At 38.3% G+C, this 22,360-nt stretch overlaps 1 protein-coding gene across 4 annotated transcripts in view; it reads right to left on the bottom strand.

Annotated features, from left to right (window-relative positions):
• The window catches only part of LOC116324446 (dipeptidyl aminopeptidase-like protein 6), a 261,572-nt gene that overhangs the window by 69,677 nt on the left and 169,535 nt on the right, over positions 1-22,360 (bottom strand). For all 4 annotated transcript variants that reach the window (XM_039617141.1, XM_031745037.2, XM_039617140.1 and 1 more), the window contains one exon: positions 5,255-5,369. In XM_039617141.1, the coding sequence (XP_039473075.1) occupies positions 5,255-5,369 (115 nt within the window). The remainder of the gene's footprint in view (positions 1-5,254; positions 5,370-22,360) is intronic.

The following is a 22,360-nucleotide window of genomic DNA, read 5'->3' as shown; positions in this document are numbered from 1 at the left end:
TGTATGTAACGTGAATATCAAACTAAGGCAAACCACAACATTGTTGTCCTTCCACAAACACTACTTCTTAGGTAAAAAAAATGTTAGTGTAGCTTCTTGCTTGTTCAGATTTTAAGTACATTAAATGAAATCCAGCATTGATTATGAGTTAAATTATTAAGTTTGCACAATCACAACTGGGATCTGGATAGTATGAAGATGCTACACGTCATAAAAAGAAGACTTCCGAAATACATTAACAGAATAGAATAGAATAGACCTTTATTGACATTGTACATGTACAACAAAATTATGGGTGCTCAACGCCAATTGTGCAGGAGTAAAATATAAATAGTATGACAGCAGGAATAAATAACAAACAGGAGAAATATATATACACAATTAAGAGGTAGCACAACTGAGGTCTGGTATATAGTGAAAGTGTATGTGAGTGACCTGAGTGATGAGGGTTACTCAGATCATGGCTCAGAACGGTGAGGTGAGTGGGCAGGGTTGGGTTGTGTGGGGGGCAGTGTTTGTTGACAGTCTGAATGGCCCAGGGGAGAAAAGCTATTTGTGAGTCTGGAGGTTTGGGACCTGATTAACCTGAGTCATCGACCAGTGGGCAGCAGGTCAAACAGGTGGCGGGTGGGGTGCAAGGGGTCACCTGTGATGGCCCTGGTTTTTCCTGAGACAGGAGGATCTGGCGATGGCCTCCAGGGGTAGCAGAGGGCAGCTAATGATTTTATGGGGGCATTGTTAATTACTCTCTGCGTACCAAACACCCAGGCAGTAGGAGAGCACGCTCTCCACTGAGAATTGGTAGAAGTTCAGCAGCAGATTCTGGTCCAGGTTATTGTTCCTGAGGACACAGAGGAAGTACAACTACTGATGGGCCTTCTTAACCATGGCATTCGTGTTGTGGGTCCATGTAAGATCAGCAAAGATGTGCGTGCCCAGAAACCTGAAGGTGGAGACAGATTCCACCTGTTCTCTGATTATAATGAGTACATGTAGTTCTTTTCTTTTAAGTACGTTCAGCTTCAGGTTGTTTTCTCAGCACCAACGGGACAAAATCTCTACCTCTGCTCTGTATGCTGCGTCATCTCCATCAGAGATGAGCCCAACCACTGTGGTGTCATCGGCATACTTGGTTGAGTGGGTTGGTGTACAGTCATGTGTGTACAGGGGGGTATGGTAGGGCGCTGAGTCGGACTGATTGAGGGGGGTTGGTTAGCAAGCTTGACATTTTGTGCAAAGCTGTACAGAAATAAAAAAATATAAAAAACAGCTTGAAAAGTTCAATGTTGACGTTTCAGCATTATTTAATTTATATTGTAAGGTAGACCCTACAATAACACATTGAGAGAAAAAACCCCTACGAGCAAGCACTTTGGCAACAGTGGGAAGGAAAAACTCCCTTTTAACAGGAAGAAACCTCCAACAGGACCAGGCTCATGGAGGGGCAGTTATCTGCCACGACTGGTTGGGGTGAGAACCCGATAATAATTAGGAATAATATTCCTGATTATTAACAGATATCTTGGCAATCGTGATGATTCACAACCAGCAGAAGCACTTATATATGCTTGGATGGTGGTATAGTATGGTGTATCAGAGTATTTAGAAATAGTAAAAGTATGATTTTCATCTGCTCTTTGCTCTTGTCGGTTTGTTGGTGGGGTCAAGATCAACCAACCGATTCACAGGGGTTGAACCATCATTGCCAGAGTCTGGAGGCGTTTGAGTCCATGAGGGACATGGGGTCACTGAACAACATGCTCTCCATCATGGATAACCCCTGTTACCCACTCCATTCTAAACTAGTGAGGCAGCAGAGTTCATTCTCCCTCAGACTTACTCAACCCTGCTGCCATAAAAAATGCTTCAGAAAGTCATTCCTATCGTTCTCTTTGTAAGTGTACAATTACTGTTCCTTCTCTGACAGATGAACACATCTGACAGGTATAAGATTTCACACGCAGAAATGTGTGTGTATTATACCCTCTTACAGCTGTTTCTTAGATTTATAGCGTACACATTATTTGTTAATGCATTTGCACCACTCTGTCTCAGTCTCTCTCCATTTCAGTTTCATTCTTATTTTTATTTTCATCTTTAACTTAACCTCATTTTGATTTTCTTTGTTGTTTATGTATATTTAAAATTTTACAATATAAGGCCATCACTATACACCTGTGGCACTTTTACTAGTTTGTTTAATTACTGGAAATTGTACTGTTTTTATCCTTTTATCCTGCTGCTATAACAAAATAATTTCCCTTGTGGGATCAATCTACCTACCCATCTATGATTTTCGATTATTCAAATAGTCATTCTTTTAAAAAGAAAACTATCAAACTATTTTGTACAGTACATTTTCTCTTGTTTTTAACCTTTTTTTTATATGACCTATAGGGTCATGTGAGGAGAGTGGGATGTGGTGACCTTTAAAAATATAAAGGAAAATGATGGTGCATTAGTAAAGCAGTTGGTTAAAGTTAGTGACAAAATGAGTTGTTTCTTGGAGAGGCTAAATCTAAAAATGTTGGTAGAGCTTCACCTGTTCAACTTGCCTGTTTTTTTAAACTAGAGATGACAGGAGTTCATAGCCACTCTTCATCATCAAGGTTTCCTTTTCGTATGTGATGAATCTTTTTAACACCGCAACACAACTCCTCCACATCTTATTAAGGTTATATGTTAAAAGTGATAAATCACTTGTTTACTTGCTAATGCTAGCTGTTTCTACAAATGCACAGATCCTAACAGCAAGGTTTATCTTAGCTACAATCTGCATGTGCAAAAACAAACAAAACAAAACTAGTCTCACAGCTTGATAAGGTCCATCCATTTTAAATGGGACACAGACAAACCCATAAAATTAATAGATTCACAGTTTACACGTATCCTTTAATTAATTACCAAAAAAGTGAGAAGCTTTATAACAGAATGCTATTTGACATGAAAGGAGAGTGATTTCTTTACTACTTTAACTTGGGTTGGGATTAAACGATATTTAGAATTCATTTGACAAGCACCGCTGTGTGAGGAGAACTGCTAAAGAGTAGTAAAATAGTGATTACCAAACAATATCTTTGCTTTTAAATGCCCACTCCTAGTGGAGATGCTGTACGGCACAACAAGAATGTAAAGGCTGCTCCCCTAATCAGAGTGGCAGTTCCTATGAAACTGGAAAAGTGCCTGTAAAATGACAAATAAGACATTGATCCTGAGCACAATTTGTACGAAGACCATTAGGGGATCAATGTGTGCACGTTTGTACTGATTCTTGTGAATTGTGGACAGACGGACAATGGATGCCTCACCATGGTCATTGGTCCTTTCCCCAAATGAGGTCAAAACAGCACCAGAGGACAGTGTATACTGGGAAACAGCGGAGCACATTGAGTTATGAAGATGGTGAGTGAAAGTTGGAAATGACGTTTAAATAGTGAACATACACACACACAGCATTAGTACAAGGTTAAAATTTTACAGACTATTTGTTGGCTAAATACAATCTCCATAGGTCCTTTGGCAGACTGCCTGGCTTTTTCCAAAAGCAAAACTTACTCTTTTGACATTTCTGATTTTGTAAACATAATTCACAGAGACCTTTAGAAGTCCTTATACTCTGAGTCAGTCTAGCCATTTACTCAGCTTTTGGGATTTAAGCTAAGCATGCATAAGCTTTTCAGAATTTACAGGCATGCAAATGGTATCAAAAGTATCCAACACAACTAAGGTACCTAACACAAACTTTAAACAGCTATAGATTAAAATACACAATCTGCAGTACCAAGAGTTAGGTTAGAAAATTCTTAGGCGGCAACTGTGCTTACTCTTTGAAAGACTAATCACTCAAACATCACAAAAAAATATTTTCACGGAATTTGCTGCTTATTTTTTTGACAAACATCCCAGTTCAAAGAACTACTTGTACAGTTAGAACTTTTTTCTAACTCTCCAAGCAGATAAAATATTTGACTTTGCAGAATCCAGCGATTCAATTAATTGCGCATGGTAAATACTAGTATCTCAAAGAGTAAAATAAAGTAAAATAAAATGTCTTTGAAGCTCAACTCAGTTGCTCATGACATCTAATTAGATCGCACAAACTTGCAGAATTGGATTTCATGAGGTCAAAACATATTTTAATATCCAAAGGTTTCTAAAATCTGCTTACCTAAGTAGTTTAATGCCTGTTTGAGACCAAAACGAAGGGTAAACGATTGTCAAGCCTTGGAGCAGAGCAGTAGTTCTGCTTGAACACACAGAAATCAACACAGGGAGGGGACAGATTAGAACAAAGTACAAGCTGGAGACACCACCTGCCTGGTGTCCACTTTCTGCCTGACTCCTGTTGGCCTGACGTGTTTTGTACTGCCACGTAAAGCAGCTCAATTTAATCCAAATCCACAACAAATGCCCCAGGACAGGAAGAGACTGCAGCCAGGAGGCGATGAGGAGGTTTAGGTCATGCTGATTTGACACCTGCCGTCGTGCCGCAGTCTACCCCGGTGATATTTTTGCTCTTACATCGGTATACATCTCTAGAAACACTACAGAAAAAAAAAGCAACACTGAATTTCTTTAATAAAAGTTGACCCCACTCTGGGCTGTGGACATTACCTACAATTCCCTGTGACAGAAAAATCACAAACAAGTGCACAGTGATTACTGTCTTTGGAGCTGAATTATAGTTCACACACACTACCAGTTGTATTGACTCATTTGACTCTGGCAGTGCATAAAAGCACGTCAAGCAGCTTTATGAGCCTGACTATAAACAGATGGTCTATTGATTTAACTTTAATCAAAATTTCCAAACAGAAATCCTGAAGGTCACCCAGAAATTGAAACTGCCTTAAAATAACTAAGGGGAAAAAACAGCATTCAAAGTGTGTGTGTGTGTGTGTGTGTGTGTGTGTGTGTGTGTGCAACATTATAAAGACATATGGCAACTATGTTTAGGAAGAAAGCAATGTTGCGTAAACTGACTTCAATTAGGTTTCCTGACCTTCACTAAATGTAGCCTTTTCAGCAAGAGTGCCCATGTGGATGCTAAGGGCGAGTGATACTGCAAACTCGGCATGAAAGCCTGGAGCACACAAGGACCGAGATACTGACACTCACACTTTATTCTTTGCATTGTTTGTGGTGAGATTGATTGTGAAAGCTTAATGAGCATGTTGGTGCATAATAATAGCCTTGTAAACACAGGGATATGTAGTGTATGGTGTCCCTCCCCCTTCCATCCTGCGCCGTGTACCTGGTGTCAACAGGATGACGGAGGTGACGATCAGCGAACAGATGACCAGAATGACAAGAAGGGCGATCGCTATTCCCTTCCAGTTCCTCTGCGGAGGGTTACTGCCCACCAGCTCCTACAGAGACAGACAGAGAGAATAAATGGTCAGGATAAAGACTATTCTGGGAGGGATTCAGAGCACAGTTTATGAACACAGGTTGGGAACATAACAAAAGTAAAATCAAAAAGAACAATATGAGAAAGAAGGAAACACTAGATAAGAAGCACCTAGGAAAAGAAAAGAATCAGAGAAGTATAAAAGGCAAACTCGCAGAAATAAAGGATGGGGGTGTTAGTCAAGGACGAACGTGAGTCAGAGTCGCAGCCTCTCGGATCTCAAGGAGAGCCGCAGCAGCAACAGCAGCAGTAGGAAGAGGAGGGGGGGAGAATTCTTAATGAGCCGAGCATCAGCGGCCATCACGCGCAAACGAATGTGACAGATAAAAATGGAGCCCATGACACGTTGGCGAATTGCATGCTCGACAATTGCACAGAGAGAAGCTTTGGGGTTGGGAAAAGGAGTCTGAGTTACGAGCAACCTTGAGGTAATTTTTCCCTTTTTTCACCTTCTCCGTTTTGTTTGACCTACAAATCCAGAAACAAAGATATTTTTAATGCTACTGAACTAAGTGAAAGCCAAATTCTAAGGAATTACTATGGCTCCATATAAAGTATCACTGTGCAGGATATTAAAAAAAAATAACACAGGCAAAGCTGCTCTAGGCTTTGTGTCCTTTCCCAGATGCAATAATGAGCAAACAATGTGAAATTCATTTGACACATAGTCATGTGCAGCAGGTAGCCACATATAGCAAACAAAATAATAATAGCAGAAACAGAAGAGGACCAGCCACACATCTCTGTAAGAAAGATCAACCCTAGCCTGACCATCACTCGCTGTCTGAACGTAGAACTTTCGATCTGTGATGCTGTTAAACACGGCAGAGTTATTTTCAGATATTTATTGACTCTTTCCACACATTTTTCTCTTGAAGTCCAAGAGTCTGCTGTCCATCTCAATAAATGGACCAAGGGTCGCCTCTTTTCCCATCTGAAGATTTGCAGAGATGTGGGTAAAAGAGGGGCAGTGGACTGCAGATGAACCCTCCACAGAAAGGCAGAAAATGAAGCTCAGAAGTCTGTCATCAAAGCAGACTGCTTTTTTGGTCTGACCAGTAGGAATATACTGCATCTGACTATTCATTTATTTATTTAGTTGGCTGGCAGAAAATTGTGCTGTTGCATTTTGAGATTATTTCTTGTTAAATATTGAAGTTGGCAGGCCTGGTCGAATGACGCTGTGTGAAAGAGGGATTTATTTCTGGCATGTTAAAAATAGCAGTTATCACTTTGTATTGCTACCTTTGATTGCATCCCATGTGTCTACAAAAGAAAGCATGAGACTGAGAATACTGCCCAACTTTATTTATTCAATTTTAATAAAGAGGTTAACGTATTCTTGTACAGTGCTTCAAGGTCAGTTTTTTTTGTAAACTCATTCTTACTCTATAAAAGCCCACTGTGGGGAAAATGCAACCATTTTAACCACCAATACTCCATCACATCCCAGGAATCCGGATTCAGGAATGTGTTTCAGGAAGCACATACTTGGTATGATTGGTATATCATGAGTGGATCACTAACTAAAAATAAACTACATTGTTCTGATACATTGCCAGAGCAATCTTTGAACAGTACAGCTTTTCCCAGACTAGCATCCTTGAATTAAGTGTCACATGGTATAAACTACATAAATCCATGCCTAATTAGCATAACATACTTCTCAACCTCCTGTTTTTTAAATTTTGTATTTTTCCCCCTTCCCCATTAATTTTTTTTTTTTTTTTTTTTAGAAAGCTGAGGTCAGTTTCCCGAGCCTGATAACTGCCAGACGTGTAAAACAAAGAATGAATAAGTCGAATCTGTCTGGCAAAGTGAAGCAGGCTAAAGGATCTGAAAAGCAACACTTCATGCTACAATCTAAAGAAACAAAGTCATTGACATCTACGAGGTTGCAAACCGATTTCTAAGGCTTTGGGACAAATGGAGAAAACTTGAAACAGTGATGATCCTTCCCAAGATTGACTGACCCATCCACAAGGTGACAAAAGAATCTAGAGGAGCAGCTAAAGAACGTAAGGCTTCATTTCCTTCATTTAAACTGGGTGTTCCTGATTTAACAGTGAAAAAGACAAAAACCACTGCTGACCAATAAGACTTCTGAAAAAAAAAAAAAAATCTGTGGACTGACAAAACAGGAGTTAAACATTTTTGGAAGGTTTACATCTGGCATAATGCTAACACAGCATTTTATGTGATGAACATATCAACAGTCAATCATGGTAGTGGTATGGTGAAATGGACTGCTGAGCTGCCTCATAACCTGATTATAGTCCCATCAGTTACCTTGTGATAACTGATCAAACTATGAATTCTGCTCACAAGTAAACCCTGAAAAATAATGTCTGGCCATCATCTTGTGCGCTGAAGCTCAAGTTATGCAGCAGGACAATGTCCCAAAACACACCAGCAACTCCAACTCTGAGTGGCTCATTGGCTTAGTCAAAGTAAGAACTTAAATCTGATTTAGATGGTTTGACATGGCCTTAAACAGACCAATTATGCTCAAAAATCATTCAGTTTTGTCAAATTAAAATAATTCTTTAAGGAAGATTTGGGGAAAGAAAATCCTACATAGTAATGTGAAAGACTCACTCCCAGTTAACATTAATTGTAGATTGCAGTTCTTGCTGCCAAGGGTGGCACAACCAGTTGTTAAGTTTTGGCAAGAATTTTTCACACTGGACCAGGTAGGTTTAGATCATGTTTTTTCCCTTAATTGAAATAAATGAAATGATCATTTAAAAAAAGTAAATTAAAAAATTTCCTTGGGTTATCTTTGCCTAGTATAAAAATCTCTTTAATAATCTGAACTATTTAAGTGTGACACATTTTGTCTGTTACATTTTGTGTGAACTCAAACATGTTGGAGAAAGAAACTAAGGCAATTTAGAAATTAAAGCATCTGGAAAGAAAAAAAAAACATATGGGTGAATGACTTTTAAGCCCAAGTTTCACACATCAGCACTGAATGGTCTGGCTAGCACATAGATAGACCAGTGCCAAAACCACAGCCAAGAGGGACTCTGCAGGAAGGGTCCAAAGCCCAAAACTACTGATGGAGGATTAATAAGTTCTTAATTAGTTTATAGAGGATAAAAGAGGGAAGCAGAGCATGTGCTTTGGGCACCTGTGGCTGCAGCCTTAATGAATACATGCGAAAGGGCTTTAATGAAGCTGAATGGCTGAGCTATGAAAAAAACCTTTTAGTGACCTCGTTCCCACCTTAATTGAAAAGAGCCCAAGACATCATTAGCCTGCAGATAAGAGCAATCAGAGCTATTTACCACACTTCCCATTATCCACATTCATTAAAACAAGGAACCAGTTAGTTAGCTGCATGGCCATTTGATGGCCACAAGGAAGAAGACCTGAAACAGATTCAAGTAAAAAAGTTCTTAAAGCTTTAAATCTCCCACACATTGCTCTGCTAATGTTATGTCTATCAGGACTTTTAGTTTGTATTCATTTAGTGAGATTAAACATAGAGGATATAGATTTAAGAAATTGAAAATGACCAACTTTTGGTTGCTGGATTGACTACCAGTCATGCTAAATTGAAGTTCTGGATCTGCCTACTCTGCAGGAACTACCACAAAGGTGGTTTAAGATACTTTAAAGGTCTGTAGTTGACAATAAAATGAATGCTGAGATTGAAGAATAATAACTAACACAATAAAGAGTTAACCCTTATAGCTTACATGTATGCATATAAGACATGTCTTGAAATCAAGAAAGAATAAATGAAGTCTTCACTATTTACAGTAGAAATTCACAGACATTTGGAGTGCTTAGAATCTGAGCAGCAACAGAGCTTCTGCATTAGAGAAGCAGCAGCGAAACGGTAGGGTGACAGATGAAAGCTGATCGTCTAATGTAGACACAACTTCAGTGAATCTGTGGAGCGACAAAGGTGACTGGAAGCATTTTTTCTTTCAACAAACAGAACCAACAAACATGCCCAGCCATGAGCTCAGTTGGTTTTGTTGTGGAGAGATTATTTCAGATATCCAGCGATGAGCATAATGCTGTGGGCTGCGAGCTGACAGTTTACAGTCTGATTTATTTTGTCTAATTCAGCACTGAGCCATCTCTCTCAAACAATCTATTTTTTCAGCAGAAATGAAAATCCTATTGGAGATTTTACAAGAGTGGCACAAAGCCCACTGCTGATTTTTGTGGTCGATACAGCATGTGACTGAGTACGATTTACAATATGGTGACAAAATTGAAGGAAAATTGCTCTATAGAGAGCAACCACTCACATGCAATAATGGAATGTAAAGCGAACACAGCAGAGCCCTCAATCTGTGTAATGCACATTAAAGGAAAAGACAAATCCTCATGCATTGCTAAGCAATAACTGTTTATTATGTGTTATATGCAAATGGTTCGGCAGTGTAGATAAAGCAATCTAAAGCTGGGAATGATTCCATCACAGCATTAACAGCTTTATCTATGTGCGTGACTGTAAGCATTTACAGAAATCCAGCCTGGAGGGCAACCTAACCTGAAGTGGATCGCTTGCTGAAAGGGCTACGGCGTGACTCACTCTCTGTAGCTCTGTAGCCAAAGTGATTTGGAAAAGGTAAAGGGCTCATCTAAATGTCCATGCAGTTCTGTTATCTCTTCTACAAGGATCAGTACAGCTGCTGCTCAGAGAAGCATCAAATGTCACAGTGTATCTTTGACCAATAACTCATTTTCAGGTGTAAAGTTTATATTCAAACTCACTCAGCCTTTCCAAGTGTGGTGGTAGGAAAAGTTTTATCAAGTTTTATCACTATGTCAACTTTAGTTCCAAGTCCAAGATTGACAGTCGGTGTTTGTATCTTCACCACTGTCAAGATTAAGCAAGTTCAGCAAGCTGTCCAGTAACAGCAAATGTTCACTTCTAGTACGACAGCACAAGCTAAGAGCCAAAACAGGAATCTTGAAGCATGCAGCAGCCGAAATAACTGTTACAATGACTAATGACTCAACCAGTATTTCCATATAGATCGACATACCTATGGGAATGACATTGAAAACAATGCAAGCATCAACGAGAGCAAAATCTTGCTAACAGAGCTAACTGTGAGAAAGCAGTATTCTTGTATTGAACTGGACTGGAACTTGCTTGGGGTGAAGCAGAGTAATAATCAAAGAACACATGATTAAGCCAAAAAGAGCAAGGACAGAAACCTCACTGGGAAATTGTGTCAATTTTTTTTTGCTCTTTCCGTGCTCAGAGGGAATAATGGTAATCACTTATTCAGGGTGCAGACACAGGACAAAACCTTGTCTAACCTTCCCGATCAGGCCTCTGTGATCTGTAATTATCATAATGATTGGACTAATTACCTAGGCCTTATGTGCTGAAGTAATAGCGAGAAGAGTGGGGGAGAGAGAGATGAGGTATGAAATGCACAGCTAGGAGACAGGCATCAGAGCTTGCAGGAAAAGTAAATAAATAAAATGTTGGGAGGCTACGGGAGAGAGTTCACTGACAGAAAAGCTTGAAGCGTGACCAAAACATGACAGAGAGATGCTGTGGATGGATCCAGGTCCAAACTCGAATAAAAACAGAATCCTGATGTGTTCTAGTCCTCTGTAACTGTCATGTTTGAATCGGCAGAGCATGCACAGACATTATCAGTGCTGAGTCAACCCTGAGAGTGCATAACACAACACTATGTCAATGTTCCTTGAAGTAAACAAACGGAAAAATCTACATAGCTTTTGAGCAGTCACAAAATGAACAACTATTCGATTTGAAGTATGCTTGAAAAGGCAAAATAAGATACATTTAGCTGCTTTTCCTTTTCTCACTACTGAAAGTAGTGGCATGCGGTATGAAGTCCTAAACCTTCAGGACCACTGACGAGGCAGGATGCTAAGATTTATAGTATTACCGATAGTTTTGAACTTTATGTAAATCCAGATATCAGTCTCCAAACAAGCCTCCAAGGAACTATGCCTTCTATTTCAATCAGATGTACCAACTGGCTATATAACTGCAACTCCATTTTCACTGGTTAAAATACATTTATTGCTTGTTTCTAATTCAAACTCTACCCAGTTTGAATTAGGGTAAAAACTTTATTCATTTCACTCCAACACAGTAAATATGCTCAAATAAATAATAATAAATAAATAAATATATATATATCTCTTTGTCAGGTATACCTCCACCTTATATCTAATCACCAAATTGCAGCAACTCAGTGCATTTAAGTACGTAGACATGGTCAACACAACATTCTGACGTTCAAACTAAGCATCAGAATGAGGAAGAAAGGTGATTTAAGTAACTTTGAATCTGTAAGAATTTTGGTGCCACACGGCTGGTCCAAGTAATTCGGAAACTGCTGAGCTACTGGGATTTTTCCACACAATAATCTCTAGGGTTTAAAGAGAAGTCTGAAAAAGACAAAAATATCCATTGAGTAGCAGTTCTCTTTGAAAATCTTTTGTTGATGCACAAGATCAAAACAGAATGACAAGACTGCTTTGAGCTAATAACACAAATAACCACTCATTACAACCAAGACATGCAGAAGTCTCTCTTTCAATGCACAATGCCTCAAATTTTGAAGCAGATGGGCTACAGCAGCAGAAGAGAATACTGTGTACCAATCCTAAAGCTAAAAACAGGAAACAGGGCTACAATTTCCATAGACTCACCAAAATTTGACAATAGACTGGGAAAATGTTGCCTGGGCTGATCAGTCTTGATTTAATCTGTAATATTTGAACTGCAGAATGGTAAACAACACGAAAGCCTGGCTCCAACCGGCTTTGTACCAGTGGTTAAGACTGGTGGTGGTGTAATGGTGCAAGGGGAATATTTTTCTGGCGTGCGTATTGTTGGTGACCGTGTCAAGTGGGGGTATCCTTAATAAGCTCCACCCACCGCCTATTATCCGAGCAACAGCCAATCACAAAAAAAAGTTGGCTTAATGGGAGGGAAACAAAACGGCTTGCTTTATAAAAACTAAACTGCATAAATGAACTATGAACCATACAAAGCTAATCTACTGGCTCCTACAATAAAAATTTACTCAGTTGGAAATGAAAATAACTGCTCCTATTGGCAATTTGGATGAAGAGCTCTTTAGTCACAAGACATCAACTTCCGTTGAGCTCATTTGAGTTTTACAACAAACCTGGCTTTTTTTAAGAGCACCTTTCAGGTTAGTTTCCATATTGACTTTTTGTCAACACTTTCAGTGTTTCTAAATTAATAGACATAATGCCCAAACCAGCAATCATCTAAAAAAGAACAGACCATTAAAAATGTTCTAAATAATGAGAAATTGCTCAATTCATTTGATGCTATGCCAGACGATTTGGCTCATCTCCTTTTGCTGCTTTAATAGCTCTAACTATATTGTATTGGGCATCGCTACATGTATTCTCCCTCAGGACAAAATCATAATGCCTCCAGCATTAGTGACAGTATAGTTAATTAATTCTGATTCTGAACAAACACAGTGACGTGCAGGAGAGTATCTGTTAACCAAAGTCCTGTGTACTGCTATTGCTGCATGCACAGTTTCTGTATTTTAATTCAGATGTTTATTGCAACACAATAGTTACAAGAAAATTAATTGGGATACCAGAATACCACATCATCTTTCAGCATGGATCTTGGATCACTTATAACACCATGGGAAAAGAAGTCCTTGAGTCCCTTTGAGCCCATGTACAGATAGTCTTAGAGATGGTTGTGGCTAAAACTTAAAAGTACAGCATGATGCTGTGATAAGTTAATCAGGATTGAGACAGTCAGTACTTAGCTTATATGGAGACTGTATCCAGGTGTCTGTATCCATGTAATGCAATTCACATGAAATTTGAGAATTTCACTCACTAAAGCAGAAGTGCAGACTTCCTGGAAAGACTATCACTCAAATTAAGCTCAAGACCCTTGTTCAGATAATTGCACTGAAAATGCTGCAATACCGTCTTCAAGTTTTCTTTTTGCGTTCCCTTAGTCCATTTTGGGGAACATAACATTGGGGGTTTGTCCAGGATTAAAAAAAAAAAAAAGAAAAAAAAAAAAAAAGAAAAACATTGGATAAATGTTCCAGTTTGCTTTGATGCATTTTAAAAAAATAATTAAACAACACAGTAATAAGGTACCATGAATTAGCTGGGGGGATGTGTAGCATGCCAACAATCTGTCATTTACATCACACACAGTCCAAAGAATGCATAATATTGAGCCTTAACACAATATAAATAAGTGAGCTATTCACATCTCTATAGTTGTCACAGCGGACAAGGTGGGAAATTAGCTGAAAAGACCAAAACATAAACAAAAATAAGAAGTTTCTAGTCATTTATAAGATGATTAGTTCTACAGTAAAGTTAGTCAGGTGGTGCAGTGACAACAGGGTTGACAGGAAACATTTTGGGCTTTGATTAAATAAAACTGCAGCACAAGTTATGTGCCACAGCTTTGACTGCAAGTGATGGAGATTAAGGTCAGAAAGCACAGAAAGAAATGGATTAGATTAGGTCATAATTACATGCGCTAATAAAACCATATAATCGCATAATGCAGCACAAAGTAAAGGACATTAATGTAGATTATTTTGTAATTTTTCCTTGCTTTATGATTATCAGATAGTTGTTTCAATTTATTTCATAAACCAAATTTTTTTCATGCAAACAAAGACTAAAAGGTGTCATTTCAGTGCGTTTCATAGTGCTGAGGCATGATTTAAACTTCAAATAGAGGGATTCTGAATCTCTCCTCCTTTCATCTTCCTCAAACAGACTTCATTTTGGCAGAAATGTGAGCAGATTAGTCTCAAGTTCAAATCCTCTTCCATTGTTTAAGTGGCTTTAAGTACAGATGGATTTTCTCTTAGGCCTTTTTCAATCAGACATTTAATCTTTGAATAAAAGATTCCAAATGGTGCACCTCTTCCAGCTCTGTGCTTCACAGGTCAAAGAGCAGCCATGCAACTGCACCCAAACACATTTGGACAATCTTCTTGTTGTCATAAAGTGAGGTGCAGCGATAGGGCTGTAAATAAACAAGCTGTCTTTTTTGTTACTTAGGCCAGGAGAACAAATTTTCAGCTGGCTAGCATGTGTGTGTGTGTATGTTCTTCTTGAGCTTCTTCCGCCTGGTTTGTTTGATTTGCGAGTGAATCTCTTCCAGTCCATTAAAGAGATGCTGGGAGGGCGCCACTGCCAGCTGACCTCTCTCTGCAGAGTTTGCTTTAAATCACATCTCTGTAGAATAACACAGAAACACACTGCCGCAGGACGAGTCAGTGTATATGACATAGGGCTGCTATAAAAATGTGAAAATACATAGACTGTATATATAAGATCGGTTCGGTCTCCATGACTGTATCTGTGGTTTTGTGAAGGTATATTCTCAAGCTTCAACTTCAGCATTTTGGTCTGACCATATTTGGATAAGAGGTTAAGAATGCTAATTTATCAGCTAATCCACAGATATTTCAATAAAACATGGATACCTGGTACATACGCTCTTAACAGCTGTTAAGAAAAGAGAATTGGCCATATAGACCAAAACCTTTTCTGAACCAAACTGTAAATATGTTGTTCTGCTGTATAGTTGGTTATTTCAGTGATTGATCTGTTTATGAAGTGGCCAAGCGCACCTACGCATTGGCTTCATTTGAAAAGGAACATGAATACTCATTTGAAATCTCATTCGGTTCGCCAGCCATACCCTGGAACTCGTACACGTGTTTTAAAATATGATTTCTGCTGCAGCCATAGACAAAATGTCCCTTTAACATGCAAGTGCACATTCTGAAGAAGCAATTACTTGCATCTATTCCGTAATATTTTCCTCATCGCCATGGAAACAGAGTACGAGTGAATCAGGTTATTATCCCTATAGCTAAAGCTCCTCTGCATAGTAAACACACATCATGACATGGCTAAACAAGTGATGAGCCACACACATGAGGGAATAGCCCTTCTTGCTAGCCTCTCATATATAATGCATGAGGGCAAAAGTCTATTTGTCAGTCTCAACGCACAGTCTTCTTTAGGAAACAAGAACAACAAAGAACACAAGCAGAGTTTCTCCTCATTTCATCACTTTTTCCTGTGGCAGCATGTGTCTACACATCTGTCAGGGGAGGCAAAATGTACCTGCCGAATGAAAAGGTTTACCTTCATCTCTTAACTTCAGCAGTGCCACAAGTACATGCCAAAGATAAATGAATTTCAGTGGAGGAAAAAAAAATCTGTCCTGACTATTCTAATAGTAGAAAATTGGGCATTGTGGTCATTCTTCCAAAATCCTATGTTACTGCTGCTTTAAAGACTGTTGCCTATTCAAAGCTACCCCTGGGAAATGTTCCAGCATATCATTAGCCAAGTATGTGAAGGAAGCTGCACCCTTGTGTGCAAATGTGTGATGTGCTGACTCCCAGACTTCTGAGGTAAATTGGATCTGTATGGATTATCAGTGACAAACTCCGAAATAAGCCGTGCAGCTGACTTCCTTCTATTATCTTTATTTTGTTAGCCTCATTACATTTGAGACAGCAAGCCTCATGTGTTAAATAAAAGCGAATCCCAGTTAATGTGTATTTAAAACATGTTACTGCTATAAAGAGTTTATTTTAAAAAGGCCCATGTGTCACAGATCGAATAAAAGCCTATATATGCCACACACACACACACACACACACGAACACTGGGTAGACTAGTTCTTTGTCTTTTTAGTTATCCTGTAGGGAAGACACACATTCTTCAAAAGGTTACAGCACATGGAATAAATGTCTAAATGAAAGCATGTATCCTAATGGCTAGGGACACAGAGCAGAACTCCTTTTCTACTATATACACACTATTTACAGCATTTTTCCTGTCATCTGGAGCTGATTACAAGATGGTGGTAATGTAAATGATGGATGCAAGCGAAATAGAATCTTTCATGTGACAAAACTATAACTGTGATGAACTTTTGTAGGTTTTAAATGATGTCTCTTGTTAGACTTCACTGGACTCTACACTGACTGTCCACTTGGCACTGCCTGTCTTGCTTGCCCAGATGGACTGTGTGGGGATGGTCTTTGAAGAGTATTTAAGTAGTGAATACCTTACATTTCAAGGTTTGATAAGATTTTTGGCAACTATAACTACTTGGTTACGGTCAAGATCTGTGCCCAAAGAAGGTCATTCACTTGTTGCGCTTTGCATGGTAACTGGTGGTCAGCTGACAGAAAACATTCTAGGTTCTTGTTGCCTTTGTAACATTTACCACTTTGTCCCACATGTCAATCAGCAATGTCCTTCACTTTTATTGGTAGTCACCTCAATCACTTGTTCCAAAGTTACCTGATACCTGAAACTTCATTCTTTTGTCTCTTGAAGTTGGTGAATAACATCGGTTTTCTATGACTTCTGGTAGCTGCGTTCCTGATGATCACTTTTATGGCCCGCTGTCCACAAGAAGTGGCTTGTTGTCGTTCTACAGAGAAAGCACCATATTTCAAAGGAACCAGTGACGGTACAAGCTTTCTAATGTTACACTGTGTTCTTCTTTTCATCAATAATATGCTATTCTACAGGAAAACAAGCAACTCCATACAGAGGTCTGCCACACTCTGTGCCTGTTCACCAGCAACTCGAGTTTTATGAGATGCAGTTTTGTTGCTCAGGCTCGCTTAAGTGTTTTGCATGGAATGCTCCCAGCTGCAAAGTAACTACAAAATCATCTAAGCTGCTGTGCGGAAGGAGGTTAGTGCAGAATACAGAAAAACAGAGGAAGGGAAGAAAAAAGAAAGCTGGATGGGAAGGTTTCACTGCAGAACACTGCTTGTCCCCTCAGCCCACACCCAGAAAGATTAGTATTCAGTGCAACCAGGCAGCACAGCCAGTGCATCTCTCAACAACATTAAGAATTGAAAAGTATCTTTTCTATTGTTCTTATCTATCAGCCTTCATTCTATAATGCACACTTGTCCTGCTACTCTGGCAAAATAAATTGCCATCATGGAAACAATATGCACCGACAGACGCGCTCGCTTCCTCGAAATGAAATGCCCCTCAACCCACTGCTTCCAGGCGTAGGGGTCTAATAAAAAGAGGCTGCTGCTTTGTTGATGTTTACCCAGGCTAATGTATTCTGGCCTGCTGTTTTTTTTTTATTATCAGTTTGCAAAGTAAAATATGAACATTCATGTAGAAAGAATAGACTTCCTTCCTCCTTTATTGGCATAATGTTTGGCTGAAGTGTTCTCATGATGAAGAATGTCTCATGCTCAAGTGCGGTCTTCTTTTTTGGAAGAAAAAATAAAATAACCTTCATTCACCTCTCTTCTTGCTAAAATATCTGATTGGTAGAGCTTCTTCACTTGCAAACACAGACAGTGTTTCTCTGGGTGAGAGAGGGCAACAATGATGGGTATGATCATGTACCAGCAATGCTGACTGTACAGTGGAAGTTCAAGCGCACACAGTGAGTTCTACATATAGGCCTCAATAAAACAGCAAAAAATAAATAAATCTCATTCAAAATAATATATTTTAACAGGTTTGTGAGGCTGTGATGAATCCCACACAACCGCATAGTGCATTTGAATCTGTCTAGTTTGTTTGCGTTCCCTTGTGTTGTGTTTCCGTGGTGACTCTGTCAAAGTTTAAAAATAATTCATTGCTTACCCTCCATCTGGCCACCTGTTGTTATTACTGCAACCCAGTTGTTCATGCTACTCAGCTGAGAATGGAAGAGCATGCTTTGCATGTAAGCGTGGCCACTGAATGATTTAACAGGGTTATGAGACCATTTGTTTCATAATTACTGGTCAGTGTATGTGCACTCAACATTCATCATATAGCTAAATATTACATAAGTCCTTATTCAATACAATGGAGCATGTCTGTGCTGCAAGTGTAATGAACTGTAAGGCTTAAACTTCTTGTTTGATTTTGTTGGCACACTTGAGTCATAGGTTTTGACAGCAGGGATTTTTATCACTAACTTAATCAGGAATTACTGCCAACATCCAAAAAATATGTGTTTTGTAAACAATATGTTTTGTTTTGTTTTTGAAGATATAAGTGTTGCACAAATCAGACTCGAATAATACAAACAACACCTCTGCAAAAACCTTTAGAATATGGAAAGGAGTAAAAATGAAATTTTGGTGTACATAACTGATACTGACGTGAGGATATCTGGCTGACAGGGAAAACTCATTATTTGAAAAAGATTTCACAAAAACACTTTCCCATTAATACATTAAGATGAAGTGTCCTGAAATTTCTAGATATGCAAAAGAGGTGACTAAATATGCACTAATTTGCATAAATGTCTAACAGGCAGAGTGGAGTCAAATACAAACAAATGTGTATTTTAAACATTTCATTTTTAACTTGTCTGATGATCCACAGGTTCACCCTAGTCAGATACATCAATAATTCACAGCCAATATCAGCTGTCCTCAGAAAATGCTTATTGTAGTTTTCAATTTAGTGACAATTTTGTCATAAACGGTTAACAGAATACAGCTGGCATGTGTGCTACTAAGGTATCACATGATATTCAGAATGGAGGTTTTACAATTAAGTTAATAGTCTTATTACGCTTTCAACTAAAGCACAGAATTATCATGTGTGTGAAACAACTGCTATGTAGCTCATACATCTTCTGTAAGCAGAGTGAGGAACTAAACTAAAGTGCCAACGTAAATATGCTTCTTTTGACAAAAAAAGATCTGATTATTAGGACCACTACACCAACTGTTTATGGACAAACACCATGGACAATCCAATTAAAGTAAATTTTTTAGCATTCTGCCTTGTTCATCATCAACACACTAACTATATGACATCTTCTTATAATGTTTTATTAATTTTCTGTTATTCAGCATTCAATAACTTGAGTGTGAACAGCAGTTTTCAAGTATTACATTATTACTTCTTTAGGAAAGTATATATTAGTATATAGCATATATAGTATAGTATATAGCATATTAGTAGAACAGTATATATTAAAAAAACATATATTTGTACTTCCAATTATATGTATAGCATGGCCTCTGATTTAAAGTTTGAAAGTTATTAAGTTATGGGAATTAAAATCTGCTAACAGTAAGTGGTGGAAACAGCAAGACAACCTAAATCTGTCGACTTACCGCCTGTCACTGTCAGTGATGCAACAGAGGGCACCCATGAAAAACAAAATGAGAGTCAGCAAATGAAAGCCTTCCAGGACATACTATCCATTACATTAACCACTGCTGGCACCAATGGTCCTATCCAAGAGATGCTGACTGTTACAAAATGTGAGAAAAAAGGATTGGCTAATAACAACATGGCTGGTGGCTAAACTGGGCTAATGGCACTTTTGGTGTGTGAGATTCCATATCTGTATCTTTTTAGGCAGCATGTCTTTAATTATTAAGCGAAAGGCAGAGTACAACATCCAATTCAAGACATTATTATTTTGTCTGGAAAAGTGGGAGAGAGAATGCACATATAGAAAATGTTTAATTTAAATATTTACAAAGACAAAGTCAGATTAACGAGCCATGCTGAATTTTTTTGTGTACACACTAAAACTACAGTTTTCTTCAGATGTAATCAAGGGGGGGAAAAAAATCACCACCCAGCAATCCTCAGTGCCTGCAGAGTTTTTATAGATGCAGGCTCACTCCATGTCAGGATGCATGCTGTTTGAAGGTAGCAAGCTCATCGAGCTGTCAGGGCATGAACTTGACCATAGTCATGGGAGAGCAGGACTATCAGTACTCTTAATCCTGCCACAGGGTAAAAAGTTGCGTAGTCTATTGTTGTTTTCACAAATAAAAAAAAAAGAACGTGCAAATGAAATTATTTGGCTTTTTAAGAATATTTTTATCACAAGCAACTGGGTACATAGAAGTCACGCCTTTCATCCATTAAATAAAGTTTCAAACTAGGTGTAGACCAATTTATTTATAATGGCTAATGACTGAATGAAAAGGTCTTAAAAAGGTAAAGAAATGGGAGAAACACCCTTCAAACCATATTAGTAAAAATGTTACACAGTTTGTCCACCAGAGGGCACTTTGCAACTTCACTATTGACAATGTAAGTGTTTGGAACACAAACACAACAAGTAGCTAATCCAAGGAGAGTAAATAATTACACATAAAAAAAATGCTAGGCAGATCTCTTTGTTTTGTATGTCTAAAAACAAAATTTAAAAAAAGGGATAATAATCAAGCAATGCATTACAATATCAGATTTTTAAATCACCAAATATAAGTTATGAAAACCTATATCAATCAGGATCTACTTAGGTATGAATAATTAGCTTCTTATTAGGGAGTGACAGCGCCTATCATTCAAATAAATAAGACCTCTCAAAGATCGCCAAGTCAGGAAGGTCTCAAAATGATCTGAAATAAACCATTTGGCTCTAAAGAAAGCCAATGACATGTAGCACTAAAAAAAAAAAAAAAAGAAAAAAAAAGAAAAGAAAAAGAAAAATGCCCACCAGGTGTCAGGAACGCATGCACTTATTTTTCTTTTTTTTCAAATCCAAAAAATAGCCGTTTGGTGCAAACCAAAGAGCTTTTCAGGAGAAGAATACCAAATTCAGCAATGAATTCAGAGCCATATTTACAGCAAAAGTGCTTGAACTAGTCCAAAGAATCTGTCCAAAACTTGAGGTGTAACAGGACCTTTTACCAGGATAATAAGCTTAAGGACATCAGCAAGTCCACTAAACACAAAGCTAGAAAGAAAAATGGCAAAGTCAAAACCCAAATTTACAACTTACCAAAATAGTGTGGATAACTTAAAAGGCCAGTAAATTCATGGAAAGTCTCAAAAAGCCTTCGATGGACTTTTGCATTGAAGATTGGTCAAAAACTGCAGTAATCCAATGCAGAACAGCTCTGGAAATTCCTACAAGAAGAGACTGCTAAAGCCAAGGCTGTACTATTCCCCAGAATATTACTTCTACTGATGTTTCTGTTGAATAAATCTATAGAATATAGATGTAGTATTTTATATGGTCAGCAGTTCTTTACTACAAGATTAGAAAAAAGCTTCTTTGATTGCTCTGGAATCACAAAAATGTAAAAAAAAACAAACAAAAAAAAAAAACAACCCCCCCCCCCAAAAAAGGCTTTCTTGTACTGGAAAGACATTCCCATTGTCAGAATAAAATATTTACTTGTAGCAGACTCAAAATGATAATTTGCCTCTACACAGAGAACAAAGTGTGCAGTCAGTGTGGATTTACAACCGCGGAAAGAAGGAAAATGGTAAAAAAAATTAAATAAATAAAAACTGAACAGACTAACAACAAACCACTCCAATGGCATAATCCAATGCTCTGTCTTTGTGATCAGTATGGTGCAAGCCACTGCACTTTTCCTTCCAAAAAAATAAATATACACTGCCTCTGTCTCAGACCAACATATTCATCTCACAGCAGAGAGAGATTGCTGCACCAACCAGCCATGCTGACATTGTACGTTCTGTTAAGAAAATGTACCCTTGCTTTGTCAAGGCCTGAAAAAGGTTGATATTGAATCTAGTAGTAGTAGTAATCCGCTGTTTTGTGCTGGGTGGTTTGTTTACAGGAGATATATAAAGGCGGGTACTTACAAGCCGATCAGTAAGCTGTGAACGAGCAGAGCACATATACTCAGGAGACCAAGTAAAGAAATTCTGAGCAGTGCCACAGCATGATGTGTATGCACTAATATGAAATTGTAATTAATTTTAAGACCACCATTAGTTTCAGGTTAAAGACTGAAAAAAAAACCATTGAGAAATTTTGACATATGTTAATAAAATGTAAAAATGTATAGCTTGAGGCACATTTTTGCAGCCACGTTGCCCATAATACCTTGAAGGCAAATAAAAGCAGATAACTAACATGCCAATTATACCGCAATGCCTTTTGGGTGGTGCAGTGCAAGAGTTCATACACAGTACCATGATGTGGAGATTCATTTC

The sequence above is a fragment of the Oreochromis aureus genome, linkage group 9 (assembly GCF_013358895.1).
Source record: "Oreochromis aureus strain Israel breed Guangdong linkage group 9, ZZ_aureus, whole genome shotgun sequence".
In the NCBI taxonomy this organism is placed as follows: Eukaryota; Metazoa; Chordata; class Actinopteri; order Cichliformes; family Cichlidae; genus Oreochromis; species Oreochromis aureus.
Note: the sequence above shows the minus strand (reverse complement) of the source record. Positions and strands in the feature narration are given on the sequence as shown.